Below are 18,844 nucleotides of genomic sequence, written 5' to 3' on the forward strand. Positions count from 1 at the left end.
TTCTGCTTGAGCTTGATTTCCAGTTCCACTTTGCTCATTTTCAAAATGGCTATAATAATAGTACTTACAGCATAGATTAAAAAATTAAATAACTCATGTAAAACACTTATAAAAGTAGCTGGCATATAGTAAGTGCACAAATATTAATAATTCTTACCAGTAATTGTTTAAATGGAACTAATATTTTTAAAATATATTTTATTGATTTCAGATAGGAAGGGAGAGGGACAGAGATAGAAATATCAATGATGCAAGAGAATCACTGATAGGCTGCCTCCTGCATACCCCACACTGGAGATCGAGCATGTGCCCTGACCAGGAATTGAACCTTGACCTCCTGGTTCATAGGTTGACACTAAACCACTGAGCTACATTGGCCAGGCTGGAACTGATATTTTTAAGTTATAATTTTGAATTTCTTGGGTCATTTCCCATACAGTATCTGGAGGGCACCTAATAAAATTGATCTCACTCAATTGGCATACCTACCTTACAAGATGTTAATCATTGTTATAAAATAATGATATGCTCATAAAAACAGAGCTAAGATTTATGGTTGCCAGAGGCAGGGGGTTATGGGGTAGGAGACTTGGGTGAAGGTGGTCAAACGGTATAAATTTCCAATTATAAGATAAATAAGTCCTGGTGATGTAATGTACAGCACGATGACTACAGTTAACAATACTGTATTATGTATTGGAAAGATGTTGTAAACCTTAAAAGTTCCCATCACAAGAAAAAAAAATTTGTAATTATGTGAGGTAAGGGATAGTCACTAAACTTATTGTGGTAATCAATATGTAAAATCATTATGTTATACAGCCTAAATTTATATAACTTTATATGTCAATTATATAATGATAACACTGGAAGAAATAATAAAAAACAAACCAAAAATAATGGCACAAATAAAAATTATAATAATAAAAATAATAATAGCAAAAAGCATAGTTTAAAATTAGGGAAAATTAAATAAAAATCAGATATTACTGAATAACTTATTAAAAGAACAAATTTATTCTCACCAACAAGGACTAATTGATTAAGGGAATTACTTATATATGATGCCTCAGAAAAACCCACCAGATTTAAACTTCTCTACATTGAATTTATTTTTTAAACAAATCAGAGAAACCTCTTGTTTTTGCTTCTTTTATAATGCAAGATACAGTCTGGACCTGGTTTAAGTGCCAGCAGTCTGCAGTTGGAACAAAGCACATCGCTTTGTGCTTCTACATAGCTGTGTTAGAAATGTCCATTGCATTTCAACGTCAATGGTTTCAATTTGCCAAAATAAAACTAATCTAGGAGAATAATAATTCTAAATGTAAATGAGTGTCTGTGTGAATTGTAAATGCTACCAACTGAACACCTGTGATTGTGCCAAATCGATACAATGCTTATTAGCAAAAATTACTGAAACGGGAGAGACAGTCTCACTAACTCACAGCTAAAAATTGCCAAATTAAAATAATACAAGGTGTCTATAGTGTTAGAAAGCTAACCTCATGAAAAATTGATTTCATTACTTTATGTACTCCATATATATTAATATATCCTTACCAAATACCTAATGGCATGAAGACCACATTCCTTCATTCATTATTAAAAGAGACCCCAAATCATAGCCATGCTCTACAGTTAATAGAGTCTATGAAGAAAATGCCTTAAAAAATCATAATCATAGCAAAAAAATAACCATATCCCCTTCCATGAACATACAACTTCCTAGCTGTGGCTTACGCTCTAAAGAACTATCTTTAGTTCCAGGATATCAGGATTACACATTTCATAAGATAATATATGTGAAACTATAGCGTTAAAAAGGAATCAGTTAAACTGTGTAACAAAATGCCCAAATTACTAAGGGCATAAAAGCCATTCAAAAAATGCCCAAATTACTAAGGGCATAAAAGCCAATGTTACAACATAGGGAAGTAAGTGATTAAAAACAAACCTGGGTTCAAATCTCAGCTTTGCCACTTACCAGCTATTATAAATAAGATATACTGCTTAATCTCCCACAGCCTCAGTTTCTTCACCTATAAAATATTATTAATAGCATCTAGGGTTGGTGTGAGGAATAAATGAGATATGGATTTAAAATGTTTACCCTGGCACTTGGGACAGAGTAAGTGCTTAATAAATGTGCTATTATTGCTATTATTATTCTTATTATGATTGCTATAATTGTTATCAATAGTGATGGTATTAGTAGTAGAAGCAGCACAACCACCACACCATCACCAATATGTAAAAATAGAGCCAGTTTGCAGCCTACTCATTTAAAAGGCTGAAGATACACTGCTTCAACTTCTCTCTACAATCACTGACTCTCAGAATTAAACAATGGCATGTATCTCTGGCTCAAAAATTCCTTGTTCCCTCTTCTACAGGCAGAAAGTGGTTGATCAATATTAGAACAAGATAATTAGAAAGGAATGTATGTGTCAGCATAAATTAAAACATTTAAAATGTTCCTAATTTTAACAATTTTAGTAAGGTGATAGACAAAGCTAATCAGTTAGTTTATATATAGAAATCCAAAGAACTTGGACATAATAAAATAATTCAATTATATATAGGTATGTATGCTTTTTAGTTGGCTGCCTAAAAGAATTAAGTCTTCTTGGTTTGTTCTCTCTGTATTAAAGCTTACATTATAGAGCATGTATTATGTATCATTAAGATGACAAGTTATTTATTAGGACACCAGGTCTCTTAGGACATTTTAGCGCCTTCTTATAGGGCAGTGATGGCGAACCTATGACACGCGTACCAGAGGTGACACGCGAACTCATTTTTTTGGTTGATTTTTCTTTGTTAAATGGCATTTAAATATATAAAATAAATATCAAAAATATAAGTCTTTGTTTTAATATGGTTGCAAATATCAAAAATTTTCTATATGTGACACGGCACCAGAGTTAAGTTAGGGCTTTTCAAAATGCTGACATGCTGAGCTCAAAAGGTTCGCCATCACTGTTATAGGGGGTGTGAACTCTGAGACTGACATCTCATTATTTTCAAGCCAATTCCAAGAATTCCTATATTATGAAGACAGAGACTAATTAGATTTTACTACTCTTTTGGTTTTGTATTGCTTTACTAAATATAGAAGGCTGTATTAAAGCAAACAAAAAAGCAGGTATCTTCAAAAGCAGCCAGCTGATTCCAAGACTAAGAAACACAATTTAGAATATGATCCTAGAGGAAAGTGCTTTTATATAAATAGCTCAATTTTCTGTTATTATTAAAGCTAAATTGTACTACAGAAATATATTATTGAAGAAGCTAAATTTTATTAACCTCTCGTGTTTATTTCTTATATTTCCTCCAAGCAACATTAAAACCAAGAAACTGCTTACAACTTCCACACAATCTTTGTTCTTCCTGAGGCCTCTAGAGAACCCTAGAAATTCTAATTAGAATTAGCAGTTATAACCTACATATTTTATTATTATTTCAAGCTTAGTTAATATTAGCCATCATTACGTTAATTCTTATACAATATCACTATTATCTATAATTACTATAAATTTTAAGGAAAATGACACTATGATTAGTCCCTTGATGTTTCTATGCTGCCAAATATCATCAAATCAATAATAAAACTAGAACACAAATGCAAATTCCAACAGTTGCATATATGACATATATTCACAAGTACTAACAGGGCCTTTTCAAGTTGTCTCTAATATATAGAGATATATAATTTTTTCACTAATCCAGAGATCATTTTGAGATATACTTTGTCATACAGCATCATTATGGCTTGTAAGAAGAACCTAAATATTATAAGTGTGGAGACAAAGGATTTAGGAATGAGAATACACAATAGCGAATAAGAATTCCTACTAGTCAGGATATCACCATATTTTGCTGAACCTAAGGGTATTTATTCACAAGCAATGTTCCATCATCTATCTGTGAATTCTCATCACCTATGTGTATGCCAAACACCTGCTCAATGATGAATCATCAAATTATTAGGCCCCCCATGCTTAAAAAACAAAAACCCATTTCCTCAATGTGAAGTTCACTTTACCACCTTCACCCCCAAGTCCCAACCCAACAGGATGTGCTTTCAACACACTATGGGTTTCACCTTCCCCCACCCCATTACTTTGCTAATGGTGTTCTTGGCCTAGAATGCCTTCTCTTCTACTTCCCCTAATGAAATTCTACCAAAACACAAGGCCCAATTCAGATGATACCACCTCTGGGATCCCCATTTGATCTAGACGAAATTAACTATTTCCATTTTGTGCTGTTATGGCATTTTAAGAATATCTATGTTGATATTTATTACAACTTGAATAAATGTAGTGCTCCTCTTCCTCTCCCCTTCCCTAGATGATGAGTTCCCTAGTACAGGAATAAGCCTATTCTTCTCTCTCCCTCCCATGTACTTTGCACATGGTGGGGACTCTACAAATAGAAACTGACTAAAATGAGAGATCCATTCTCTCTTAAAATAAAAATAATTTGGTTTATAATAGAAAATTAAAAATAAATTTCTCTACAACTCTAAGATAAGTACTTCAACTAGAAAGTTTAATTTAATGGTACTTTCCTATATTAAATATTTACACATTTAAATATTATAGTTATCGGAACTAGTATATTTTAGAACTTCTTTCTGTTTAGCAATCCAAAGCAACTTTAAATACCTAGATTAAACCTTTTCTTAAAACAGACCGGTAAAGCTTTCCAATGAATTTAGGAAACAGATCCTTGAGCTCTCCAAACCCCTTGCAGTAGGAGGAAATTCTCAGAGGTTTTAGAACAGTGGGCCTAAGAGCTTTGGAAATAGTTCTTAGAAACAATGAGTGTGTGGCTGCTTCCTGATTGCATTTGAGTGACAGGCAAACTGCAGCTGAATGGGGAAGAAAGCAATGCCCTGGAGCTCGGAACTCCAGGAACTCCAGGGCTGTGTGGGTCACTGGAGCCAGAGCCCCTGATTCATTTCTTACAGATCCTGCCACCTACTGACCAAATTATAAATCAAGACCCTGTGAAAGACAAAGAACTTCAGCTATTACAATAAGATCAATCGATAGTTATTAAGTGGTATTAAAATAAATGGCAGTTGTATATGATGAAAATGTGTTTTGCCTATATTATACTTGTCTGGAATATGCTATGATGCTTAATTGTTCCATTGAATGTCCCTTCAGAAATAAATCTTAGTAAAAGTCATAGTACTTAAAGGTGTGCCTGACCTGATTTGTACTCAAATACTCAAAATTAGGAAAGAAATAGAAGCAACACTGCTTAGAAAATTCCAAGACTCGGAGTTAAGAGGAATGGAAACGCAATGTTCTCAGCAATGAGTACATGAAAGCCTTTTTTTTAATCCTTACCCAAGGATATTTTTCCATTGATTTTTAGAGAGAATAGAAGTGAGGGGGGAGATAAAGAGAAAGAACAAAGGTGAGAGAGACACATCGATTGGTTGCCTCCACATGCACCCTGACCACAGCTGGTTGATCCAACCTGCAACCAAGGTATATGCCCTTGACTAGAATTGAGTCCAGGACCCTTCAGTCTGTGGGTCGATGCTCTATCCACTGAGCCAAACAGGCTAGGGCACATGAGAGCCTTTATGTGATTTTTGTTTAGTTTTACTTTGGTTTGATTAGATTTTAGCAGTCACAATAAGAATTGCTTCTATTGTAACTGATTGGCTCTACCAAGTGCTGCTCTGAAGAGCAGGAAATTCTCTTGCTGAATTAACAGTTACATTAAATGTCAATAACTAAAACAAAGCACACACACCATGTTAAATGAAAGGTAAGGGGGAATTAATATGTATTGAGTGCCTGCTATGCTAAGCACTGTGCTGGGTGCTTTAAATATATAACCTTATTTAATTCTCACAACACTACTAGGTAAACATTAGTCTACTCATTTTATGGATGACAAAATTCAGTCTCAGAGGTTACAGGCATCACAGCTGGAATGCAAATATGGGTAACTCCATTTCCTCTGTCTTTCCCCACTATGCCTCACTACTTGTAGAAACTCTCCAATGGGTTTTCTAGTTACCTCTATGTTTCAAACTTCATTTTCTTCATTGGTAAAATAAAGAATCACTTCTAAGGTTCATACTAACGCTAAAATTTTATGAAATCTATGATTCTTGTGGGACTCAATCCAAGTACATCAGTAAGTAAAAGAGCAAGTACTCAATACGAAGTGTGCAAAGAACTGTTAAGAAAAGTTCATGGAAATAAGAAATTAAAATTGCCTATGAGTAGAAGAAAAGCTGCTCAACCTCACTCATAATTTAAGAAGTAAAAATTATAACATGGATGAATTACCATTTTCACCTCTGCAATGGGAACAGATACTCATATGTTTTAGGTGGCACTACAAATGGACACAAACTCTTTGGAAGACCATTTGGCAATATCCATCAAAATTATATATGTACACAGCATTTTAGACAGGACTTTCACTTCTAGAATTTATCCTTTAGATAGATCGCATGTGCACAAAGATATATGTAAGTACAAGTTCACTGAAGCATTGCTTGAAATAGCAAAAGACTGGAATTAACCTAAATATCCATTACTAGGGGACTGGTTACATAAATTCAAATGAGCCCAGACCGCAAAATTCTATGCATTATATAAAAAGAACACAGGAAATAAACATAATCTATTATGGAATAATATCCAAGGACAAAAGTGAAAACAGTAGGAAGTAACAAAAAACAAAAAAGGTAAATATTCATATGCTTCTAGAGCAGCGGTTCTCAACCTGTGGGTCACGACCCCTTTGGGGGTCGAACGACCCTTTCACAGGGGTCGCCTAAGACCATCGGAAAACACATATATAATTACATATTGTTTTTGTGATTGATCACTATGCTTTATGTTCAATTTGTAACAATGAAAATACATCCTGCATATCAGATATTTACATTACGATTCATAACAGTAGCGAAATTACAGTTATGAAGTAGCAACGAAAATAATTTTATGGTTGGGGGTCACCACAACATGAGGAACTGTATTAAAGGGTCGCAGCATTAGGAAGGTTGAGAACCACTGTTCTAGAGGCATAGACTATTTCTCGTAGGCAATGTGAGAAATTAGTAAGAGTGGTTTTCTCTGGAGAAGAAGCTATAAGTCTGGGATTGAAGGATATGTTTACCACGTGTCTTTTCTTTCTTTTTTTAAGTATATACATACCTTAATATAAGCATATTTTACTTTTTCAATTTAGAAAAAGTGTTTATAATAAATAGTAGTCTATGGAGTCATTGAAGAACCATTCAAATGTAAGGTCTACTATAGCAAAGAAGAAGGGAAAAAAGACCTAATGAGAGGAATTTTGTAAAATGTCAGAATTCTTCAAAATACTGTAATCCCCCAGATTTCTGTGTGTGCAAACTTCAATTTACAAGGAACAACAAATATAGCACAAGCTATATTAGTTCCAGTATGCAAGATTTGATAGAAGGGCTGAAAGGGAATAATTAATCTCTCTCTCTCTCTCTCTCTCTTCCAAAAGTCATATTTTCGCATGTTGTGACAAATGAATGATAAAGATGCTAATTCTATGGGCATGAGACTATGAAATACATCAATTTCTTAGTTGTAAAGACTCAGACTGAAAAAATCCTCTGTTTAACTAAACCAGTGGTAGGCAAACTCATTAGTCAACAGAGCCAAATATCAACAGTACAACGACTGGAATTTCTTTTGAGAGCCAAATTTTTTAAACTTAAACTATATAGGTAGGTACATTGTTATTAACTTAATTAGGGTACTCCTAAGCTGGCCTTTGCTAAAAACGTCCTCAATCTGATTGAGGTACATGCGCTGAGGTCGACCCCTTCCAACTCTCCCATCCTCAACTCTTGCATGAATCATGCACGCCTCCCCTGCGCTGCGTCTCCTGTCGCCAGACCCACCGACACCCCCCACTTCTTCTAATGCCACTTTTTCAAAATAGACTCGCCCAGGCCGAAAACCGACTTCTGCGCATGGGCCACGAAGTTTCAATTGCACTGTACATGCGCGCCCGCACATGGTATTTTGTGGAAGAGCCACACTCAAGGGGCCAAAGAGCCGCATGTGGCTCGCGAGCCGCGGTTTGCCGACCACTGAACTAAACTATCAATTATACAATGATAAGTAAAATAGTAAATGTTAATATAAACTATCAAAAATTCACAAACTACAACATTTACTTATAAGATTGAGAAGCTACCTCTATAGCACCAAAATTATGTGGGACATTCACAAGAGCCTAAGCGTCTAATCATAAACAAGGCACTCTATTATCAAATCAGTAAAAAAAAAACTTACTAGATACCAGACTTTGATATTATTCCACAAAATCTGCTTAGAGAAAGAAACTATAAAATTTCCTAGGAAACCAAATTGATAAGTAGTACAAATGTAAGAGGAAAGACTACTTGAGCACTAGGGTATCAATCTTATTCCAATATCATGAAAACTTTAAGCCACCAGTATTATTGCATTATTTTATCTTACATGGTAAATCAACAAACTCATCTCTGCTTCTCAGTAAAAATGACATCTTTATAATAGAGAGGGAATAACACATTAAACAATAAAAATAAAACTTAGATTTTCAGATGAATAACATTTTATGCAAAATAAAATTAAAAGGCAAAAGAGCTACCTTCTTAGGTTGTTAGGTCCATGCAGTTAATGTATTAATCTACTGATGTTTGACTCTGTCCAGTGTGGAAATATGACACATGTGTTAGTAGAAACTTTAGCAAAGCTACCGATTCAATATATCAGAATAAAGGATTTATATAAAAAACAATGTACCTTTCATCTGGGTAGCAAAATTCAGTGCCAATTTTGCAAAGAGATCTGGATTTTCAAACTTGTCCTCCTTAACCTTTAACCAGAAACAGTTCTCAGATAATTCTTTGGGTTCAATCTGAAACAAAAATAACAAACACATGTTTCTAAAACATTATATTTAATTTTTTAAGAATTCACTTTCACCACAGTTAAATGATAGTTCCTTTATTAATTTACCTACTAAATCAACTTTAGGACCCATCAAAATAATACTGTTGAAGTAAATATTTATTGGGAAAGGCACAGAATTCCATTAGTAAATAAAAAAGGCACATGATATCAATAGGTCTTATCGCAAATTACATTTAAAAAAATCTTCTACTGAAATAAAAATCTTCTACTGGAAGGAATCTTAAAAATAATTTAGCAAATCCTTCCCCAACTCACATACATTCTTTTTGCTCCTGGATTTTTTAAAATGGGGGAACTGAGATTCAGAAATGTGAATTCCTCATGTTCACTGATTAAGTTGAAGTCAATAACCATAATAATAGCTGATACATGCCTCCAACCATGTGTCCAGTACTGTTTAAAGTGATTTGCATACATCAACTCATCTAATTCTTTGAGGGAAGACCTATTATTATTTCCATGTGAAAGATGAGGAAACTGAGCTTCAGAGAGCTTAAGTGGCTGCCCAAGGCAATAAATAGCAAAGATGGGACTTAACACTAGGCAGTACAGCTCCTGGAATTGTGCTCTTAGTTGCTAAACTGAAACCCAAATTAAGAATTGTGCATTTTCCAGGGCATCATGATGCTTCGTGATCCCTAGTACCATTATACTGCATGCTAAATTAACATACCATTACATTTACACACAAAAATAACTGAACCAACAGCTTAGGGATCCTATAGTTTGGTAGATTGTACCTGATTTTTAAAAATCTACTTCCTAAAACCATTTATACATTTAATTTCTGAGCAAAGCATAAGTATATACATAACTTTAAAACTGATTTACCATTATTCTGGTCGAACCAATTTTCTATATAGATATTGTCAAATATCACTGTATATTTTTAGATGAGTCATTTCCCCAACTGGTAGTCTGGGTAACTGTATTTTCATTAGAAGATTAGTTCCTAGTGAATGGGGACTGTGCCAATCTCAATAATAAGCTTTTTACAAGACATATTATGGGATAATAATACAGCAAAATATTATGGAAAGGAAAAAAACATTCATACATCATATCAAAAAACAACTGGGTTATTCACTACTGACTACTGTCACCTATCTCAAACTATCTAAAAACTAAAAAAATAATAACAATCATTCCCTAAGAACAAAAATAACTAAGATATAGAGGATCAATAAAAAAAAGAGTGTATTTGCTGTTACAGTACTGAAAGTTAATAATGGTATAAGAATCAAAATTATTTTTCATTTGGTGATATATTTCATATATTAGTTTCTATCACTTTCACTTTGATTTTCCTTTTGCCTTCTATGTTAATTTCAAATTATTTGTTCAGTTAAACAGTAAAATTTATACTAGGAAAGATGAAGATGGTCCTCAAATATGATACAATACTCATACATAGCAATACAGTCACTCACACATTAATGATGAACTATGGCTAGACAGAGCCAAAAAATTCTAGTTGTAGTATTACCTTTGACCAATTGATTCTCTTCATGGACACCTCTGGTTTATATATTTTTTTCTGCTTCATTCCATAAGGCAGATCAATTGGTGCTCCTGGGGGAGGAGGAATTCCTCCAAGGGGAGGTGGTGGAGGAGGTCCCCCAAACAAAGGTGGTGGTGGTGGTATACCTCCTGGCAAAGGAGGAGGAGGAGGGGGGACTCCGACGGGTAGAGGTGGAGGTGGAGGGGGGGGAGGCCCACCGCCTGGCAGTGGAGGTGGTGGAGGAGGGCCTGGAATTCCTGATGCACCTGAGACTCCATGTCCCTGAAACATAAATAACCCAATGTTTAAATACTTACAGTAAAATATAGCAGCAAAGAAAACGTATCAGGAAACATTTGTGCTTGGCTTAAGATTACATGCACTTTTATTTAACTGAGCAACAACCTAAGGGCTTAACAGCACATGGAAAAGACTTGCATAGATATTTGATAAGCATTATAAACTCTGGACATTGACTACTTTTGCTAACACACTAATGTTAGGAAAGTTGGCATCCTCAAAGATTTTGTGAAACACTCTCCCAAGATAATAAAAAAATTTACCGCCGAAACCGGTTTGGCTCAGTGGATAGAGCGTTGGCCTGCGGACTGAAAGGTCCCGGGTTCGATTCCGGTTAAGGGCATGTACCTGGGTTGCGGACACATCCCCAGTTGGAGGTGTGCAGGAGGCAGCTGATCGATGTTTCTCTCTCATCGATGTTTCTAACTCTCTATCTCTCTCCCTTCCTCTCTGTAAAAAATCAATAAAATATATTAAAAAAAAAAATAAAAAAAATAAAAATAAAAAAATTTACCTTTCATTATAACTATATACAAAGAGGAAGTATATTATATGGCAGTGATGGCGAACCTTTTGAGCTCGGCGTGTCAGCATTTTGAAAAACCCTAACTTAACTCTGGTGCCGTGTCACATATAGAAAATTTTTGATATTTGCAACCATAGTAAAACAAAGACTTACATTTTTGATATTTATTTTATATATTTAAATGCCATTTAACAAAGAAAAATCAACCAAAAAAATGAGTTCATGTGTCACCTCTGACACGCATGTCATAGGTTCGCCATCACTGTTATACGGCTTGGGCCTGTTAGACTAGTTGGTTTGAACGTGAGATAATTAATACTCATTGATTTTATTTCCTTGGGGCCAACTAGCTTTACACAGTGTCTATCTCAGAGCACCAGTAACTCAGCTGTCTTCTAGTACCAATAATTAATACTAAGTAACATCCCTTTGCATATTAATATTCAGTTATCAATGCTTTCAAACCTATTATTTCTTTTCATTCTTATTATAACCCTGGAATATAGGTAGGGCATTTTTATTTCATCATTATCTCACTGCTTATAGATGAGCAAACAATAACTGCAAAAATGTTAAATGACTAATCAAAGTCACACAGTATGAAATGTGATTAAGATTGGAATGTGGTTCTTCTCATACCTAATGCAGTCCTCATTCCACAATAGCAGACTGCCTCCTCATGAATGGGTGTCATTGCCATGAGGAAAATTAATTCACGCAGATTACATTATAAGGAGAGTATAGCTTCTTTCTACTACCAGAAAATAACTTCAAACTCATTCACTAACATGAAGGATGACAGATGAAAGAAAACATAGCATTCCATATTGTCTGCTTTGATGATTAATTTGTATCTGATTCTTTAAACAATTACTGATCACAATGGTTCACTTTCTAAAATAAATGGATATAGAAGGGAAGTTGTTCATTATAAACATTCCTAAGAAACTCCTATCAATGAACAGACATCTTTTGTAATCAAGGTATGACATTAGATTAACTGAATAAAAGGTTTAAAACTAGTGAAATTTCTTGGTATAGTGATAATTTTACTTGGAGAGCAAGATTTCTTATCTTCATTAATAATATGAATTTCCTACTTGGACTCCCTAATTGTGCTAATTAAACTTAGAAATATCTTTACAAAATAAATATGTTGATGCATATTTTTGGAATAATCAACTTAAAGGACTGATCTATTTATAAGATTGTAAATTAACAATCATGGGTAAATAGGATCACAAAAATGTTTCTCATATGCATTGTCCATGTTTTATTCACATATATGAATCTTTATGTGTGTATCTACATATATACAATCAAGGTGCTCATACACCTAACAAATGATAATCCTGTAGTGATATGCAATCTTCCCCAGAGATTAGGAAAAATTAAAGGTAGAATTACATATTTAATATTCTTTTAATTTTATTTTTAATATGGCAAAATTATGGAAAACAGCCTGATGTTTACAATCTTAATGGAGATCAAAGAAATGCTGGAGAAAATTAAAATAATTTTTCTGAAAAATTTGGGGAATTAGTAAATTACCCTACAAATTGTGCATAAATTGATTTGTTAAATAATTTGAAAGGTAAAATGTGTATGCCATTTTTATACCGAAACAGCAAAATTAAAGTAATACATATTTATAAATATAAAATTTTGCCTCTATTAGGTCATATTTATGATATAAAATGTGAGCAACCACAACAATTTTAAAATAGGATTTGCCGAAACAGGTTTGGCTCAGTGGATAGAGCCTCGGCCTGTGGACTGAGAGGTCCCAGGTTCGATTCTGGTCAAGGGCATGTACCTGGGTTGCGGGCACATCCCCAGTAGGAGATGTGCAGGAGGCAGCTGATCGATGTTTCTCTCTCATCGATGTTTCTAACTCTCTATCTCTCTCCCTTCCTCTCTGTAAAAAAATCAATAAAAATATATTTAATAAAAATAAAATAGGATTTTACTCAGGTTAAATACATGTTTTTCAAATTTAATAAAAAAATCTCAAATGTTTATATTAAATGCCACCAGCCTTTAAACATCAAATCATATCAGCCCTTTTATTCCCTCCAATGAACAATTAAGAATGGAACAATTAAATTAGGCTACAATAGAGTATTGAGAATTAAATATTACCAATGAATCATATTTGACACAATTTTAGGTGCACTAGAAAGCATTGTGTGACTCTGCACTTTTACAGATTAGTTCATTTAATAAATCAGCTCACTACTCACTAAATGGTAAGGCCTTGTGCCAGGTGCAGTAGGGCCTTGAATAAGAATAATAAGACACTGTCCTCAAGGTGTTTATGCTCCAGGGGAAGAAACAAAACAGGCATGCAAACAAATACAGCATGAGTGGTCTACAAAGGTGATACAGAAGTCCACAGAAATTCCTTCATGGAGTTTTTGGTGAAGCTTTCCAAAGGATATTTTACTGAGCTTATCCTTAAAGAATATGTTTTGCAGGCACAGATGAACAAGGGAGAGCATTTCTGGCAGAGAATCATTAAAATCGGCATTTCTTGACTAAGTTTCATAAAAACACTATTTTCCAGGAGATGTTAATAGGTGGTCTGAGATAAAGGATTCTATGCTTGAATGAGTTTGGGAAAGCTCTATGCAAAAGAAGTGGACAGGTTTCATCAATGTAGGACATCTCAGACCCTTTAATATGCTAATGAGTATTCTGACTCTCCAAGAGGAGAATTTCAAGTGTACCAAATTTATTGGACTATGGCATGCTTTCCTCATGAAAAACCTATTAGCATCTCTGTAACTAATGTCTGGGAAATGCTGGCAGAAGGAAGTGTGGAGACAGTAAATTCTAAATGTGAAGGGAGGAAAGGTGACTTAGCTGCAACAGAGGCTGTAGTTAGGGGAGCAGTCAGACTGGCTGCAAATGGGAGATAAGGAAGCCCATGATAGAAGGCCTTCACATTCCTGGTAAGGAGATTTTTATTTAATCCTGAATGCAACAGGCAGCCATTGGACATATTAAAGCCAGAGTGACAATAATCAAGGCAGTGTTTTAGGAAGATTAATTTGCCACTGACAAAAAGGATGAATCTGAGGAGGAAGAGACTATAGGCAGGGAGGAAAGTTAAGAAACAATTGTAGTATTCAGGCAGGAAGTAATGAGAGTGACCCTGAGCGATTCTGGGTTTTGATGCAAGTGAAAAGAGTTGGAGAAAGAACTGACATAAAACAGTGGCCAGCTTAATTTGTCAGGGAAAAGGCACCCCCCGCCCCTGGCTTCATGATCAAAATAACTTGTGGTAAAATTTAAACAAGTGAGAATGGAGATCAAGCTGGTTTGAGAAAATAGAGGTGACCACAGATAATGGGTTTGATTTCAACATCCATGTGGAAAGGTAATCAAGAGCTGGAAATATAAGACAAACTCAGGAGACGTGACACCTACTAAAAGGTGATATTTGAATTATAATATTGAATGGATATTACTTTAAGGACATACAGAGGAAAAAAGAGCAGAGAAATTGGTGAATGTCACCATTTGGTAGTCAAAAACAGAAATAAAAACTGAGTTCTCAGAGATGTAAAAAGAGAAGTCAGATGATAGCAAAAAAGAGAAAAATATTCAGTAAAAATGAAATGAAATGAATGAAACAGGCTAAGGGAAGGAAAAGGCTACTGCAATGGGTAACTGGGAGTTCTTGGGTGACTTTGAAGTCATTTTTCAGTAGACTGATGGCAACAGAACTAATCAATCAACCAATACCTCAGCATCCACAATGTTAAGAAATTGTCTTACATTTTTTAATATACACTGAAAACATAAAATGTGTTGAGAGTACTTAATCAGTTCTTAAGTTTAGACAGTATAATTAAGATTTTAAGTGTATATGGAATCTTTTCATCATAGGAAATGTAAGTGCAAATGCAAAATTTATAAGTTTTGAAATTATGGTATTCGAGATTTAAAGAGATCACAAAAAGTTTTGGGGATAATTAAAATTAAGGAGCATTTTCATGTTACTTTTAAAAGAAAAGAGTATGCACCTAATTTTTCAAATCATGATGAAAATTTCATCTAGAGACAGTTTTGCTTGTATAAAATATTCCATTAATGATATTCAGGGCAGATCAAGTGACTAATGCCTTATTGTTATCCAAACATTAAAATGATTTATTGTCCTAGAAAATCAAATCTGTAGTTATTTCAACGAAAATGTGAAACTGCCAAAAGTCTGCTTCTGGTCGTATTTTTCCTTCATCTAACAAGATAATTTCTACCATAAACCTCACTGTGACATGACACAAAGTCTATATCTTGTTTCATTACCTGGGTTCGAAGTTGCTGGATTTCTGTTTCAAGCTCCTTGATTTTTTCTTCTCTTTTCTGAAGCTCAGCTTGTGCTTCCTGCCGAGCTGTGAATTCTTCATCAAACTGCAATGATCACCACCATAAATGTACACTTCATAATACAGTTATGAGAAAGTTTTAAACAACATTAGGTATTAAGTAAGTGGGGTGTCTCTTGCTTCGCTGAATTCCTAGGTCACTAAAAAAGTCAGAGCTCCATTATTTTCATGACAATTAAGTGGGGGTGGAATATTGCTGTGGTAGTAGTAAAGAAGAAATATGCCCCCAACCCAAGAAAAACAAACCCCATTTTCACTTCTGAAACAAAACATCCCTGCTGGTGTGGCTCAATGGCTGACCCAGGAACCAAGAGGTCACCGGTTCAATTTCTGGTCAGGCCACATGCCTGGGTTGTGGGCTCAATCCCCAGTGGGGGTGCATGTAGGAGGCAGCCAATCGATGATGCTCCTTTTTCATCGATGTTTCTCTCTCTCCCTCTCCCTTCCTCTCTCTCTAAAAATCAATTAAAAATACAAAATACAGTTTTAAAAAGGTGAACTGAGAAGTCTCTCTTCATATGTAATGAATCTTTCTTTTCTGTTATTGAAAGTTAGGTTTTAGAATTATTCTTGTTTTTTAATGTTTCATCCCATACTTTCAAATTTATTCAATTAGAAAAATGAAACCTAAAAATTAGCCATCAAGCAGTTCAACTCCTTAATTATATTTAACCTTGAAAAGAGATCGCACCTTTTAGAACACTCAAATGGATGTGCATTAATACAAATGAGAATATTTCTATTATAATCTTAGTTGTCTAGCATCCAAAACGTAGTACTCCTTGAAATCTGACAGTAGAGTGATATATGCCATAATGGCATTCTCCTCTACGTGGTTAACCAAAACACTTGTCTAAATGTTACAAGAGGGGAAATGAGAGGTTAATGTGTGCTAAGCCAAAGAGACCATCTGAATGGTGAGTTCCCATTTACTGCATCCTGCCCAGCTCACACCCCAATCAGGGCTGTAAGCAGGCCCAAACAAGCCTGCATACTTGGAGTGAATACTGCTTATACCCAGCTATAGAACATTTGCCCTTTATTGTCAGTATCACTTCCAGTCACTTCTAGAAGTCTATACATTATTCCAATGATCTTATTTCTGTTTTGATCTTTTACTGTATAAAATTGTCTTTAGAGATTGTAAAACATAAAAAGTATGTTCACTACACTAAGACATATTCATCCTCACAGTAGATTTGACCTTTGGAAGTTATAAAATGCCACTCAGATTCCAGTCTAAAGAAAGAGTGGGTGAGCAAATTGGATAATCACAGTGTTTTGGTCAAACCTGAAATACTACTTAGTTAACTCAATTATTCATGTCTACTTGAGTCCTAGGAAAATGTCCCACAGAGGTTGGTCCAAAGCCTTTCTAATAACTTCAAATTTCAAACCCACTCCAGATCCTTCAGTCAGCAAATGACCTTGTTTCCTAGATCACATAGAAGATACCTCACTACTATCCCTATTGAAGAGGGTAAAGCGGGGGGGACAAATGGTGATGGAAGGAGACTTGACTTGGGGTGGTAAACACACAATACAATACACAAATGATGTGTTATGGAACTGCACACTTGAAACCTGTATAATTTTATTAACCAATGTTACCTCAATCTAAAAAAAGATTTATCTGATTCTATACTCCCATCCTCCTCCCAAAGTTAGCTTCTCCTGTGTGCTTGTCAAGCATGGTGTCTACATAAGCACGCTGTATAGTTTTCCTCTACAAATGGTTTGTTTGTTAGTACTTTTGAAGAGAGGCACACAGTATTTCTGCCGGAAATGATCTTAATCTGTGAACTCACAGAAGGAATCAGAGAAGTCTGAGATGTGTGAGCTGGGAGACTTCTTATAAATCCACTAAATGTATCCACTCCTTTTAATGACAAAGAAACTATGATCCAAGGAGAGTAAGTGGCTTACCTAAAGTCACAGCTAATTAGTGGCAAAGCTGAGATCAGATCTTATAACTACTGCTTTTCATTCTAGTGCCCCTCATTGTCTCTCTTTTTTTAACTGCTTTATACTGCCTCTTAAAATCACCTAGAATAAGAGAAAGCATGCAGACAATCCCTGGAAAATTATATATGTTTCTTCTAAATGTTGGTGATGAGAATAAAGCACCAAACACTGAAATTTCTTTTTTATTATTTCAGGACTCCTTTTCCCATAACATATGCTTACAGAAAATTTTACTGGATAGATTGTCACAATTTGCTCCAGTCTTGTGGTCTCTAATCACAGTTCCAGGGGAAAATTAAGGAGATTCTAAGATTTTTCAGAGGGAATTTTAAATGTGCTACTTAAAACAAGAACATTAGAAATATAAATGTCTATTAATCAAAAGCATACATTTTCTTTCACCAATAAAAATGACATCTTCACACAAACATTTTATGCTCAAGCTCTTAAAAATCTATTCTAGTAACTGAAAGAGCAAAGACATTTCTTCAGATGCCCTGAAGTAACTTCAGTAATACTCTATAATTTCTAGAGTGATAGCAAAAGTGATTATCTAATCTCCAAGGTAAGACATAACTTTGAAGAGACAGCAATATGTAAGCACTTTATCTTGCTGTCAGAGGCTGAAAACTGGAGAGCCTTTAGACTTCTGCTTCAGTCCCTGGCCCTGCCACCAGAAGCAGAGAAATACCATCCTAACACTTCATAGGGTCTAGATAGAACAACAACAAAAAAATGCAACCTTTGGTACAAGCTAATAAAATTGTAACTATGCTTTCAGAAAACAAGGAAAAGACAATCTAAGATCTAAATGAAATTAAAATATTTAAAAAGCTGACATTTACATAAGGGGAACCTCAGATTACAACAAGACTGCACGAAGCAGCAGCATCATTTAAAAATGATTATTATAAAATTCAAAGAAAGTAAGTCTAAGCAGCGAGAAACCCATACACAGAGAGAAAACACTGCATCATTCTGTTGCTATTAATAGCAATGACTTTAGAGTATAACAGATAAGACTAGCTAAACATTCACAGTTCTCCAAGGAGATACCTATTGTAAGTGAGAGCTGCAGGAAAGCAATGGAGAAATACATTTTGGTTGATCGCTTTTAACTATAACCTTCATTTATCACTTTAGTAGACTAGGGCTAGTGTTTTTCTTC

General features: G+C 34.8%; 1 protein-coding gene across 3 annotated transcripts in view; it reads right to left on the bottom strand.

Moving 5' to 3' along the window:
• The window catches only part of DIAPH2 (diaphanous related formin 2), a 906,095-nt gene that overhangs the window by 631,067 nt on the left and 256,184 nt on the right, over window positions 1-18,844 (bottom strand). For all 3 annotated transcript variants that reach the window (XM_023750473.1, XM_023750472.1, XM_014452154.2), the window contains 3 exons: window positions 15,632-15,736; window positions 10,477-10,773; window positions 8,820-8,934 (listed from right to left, as the gene is read on the bottom strand). In XM_023750473.1, coding sequence (XP_023606241.1) covers window positions 8,820-8,934; window positions 10,477-10,773; window positions 15,632-15,736 — 517 coding nt within the window. The remainder of the gene's footprint in view (window positions 1-8,819; window positions 8,935-10,476; window positions 10,774-15,631; window positions 15,737-18,844) is intronic.

The sequence above is a fragment of the Myotis lucifugus genome, unplaced genomic scaffold, assembly GCF_000147115.1.
Source record: "Myotis lucifugus unplaced genomic scaffold, Myoluc2.0 scaffold_13, whole genome shotgun sequence".
NCBI classification, from domain to species: domain Eukaryota; kingdom Metazoa; phylum Chordata; class Mammalia; order Chiroptera; family Vespertilionidae; genus Myotis; species Myotis lucifugus.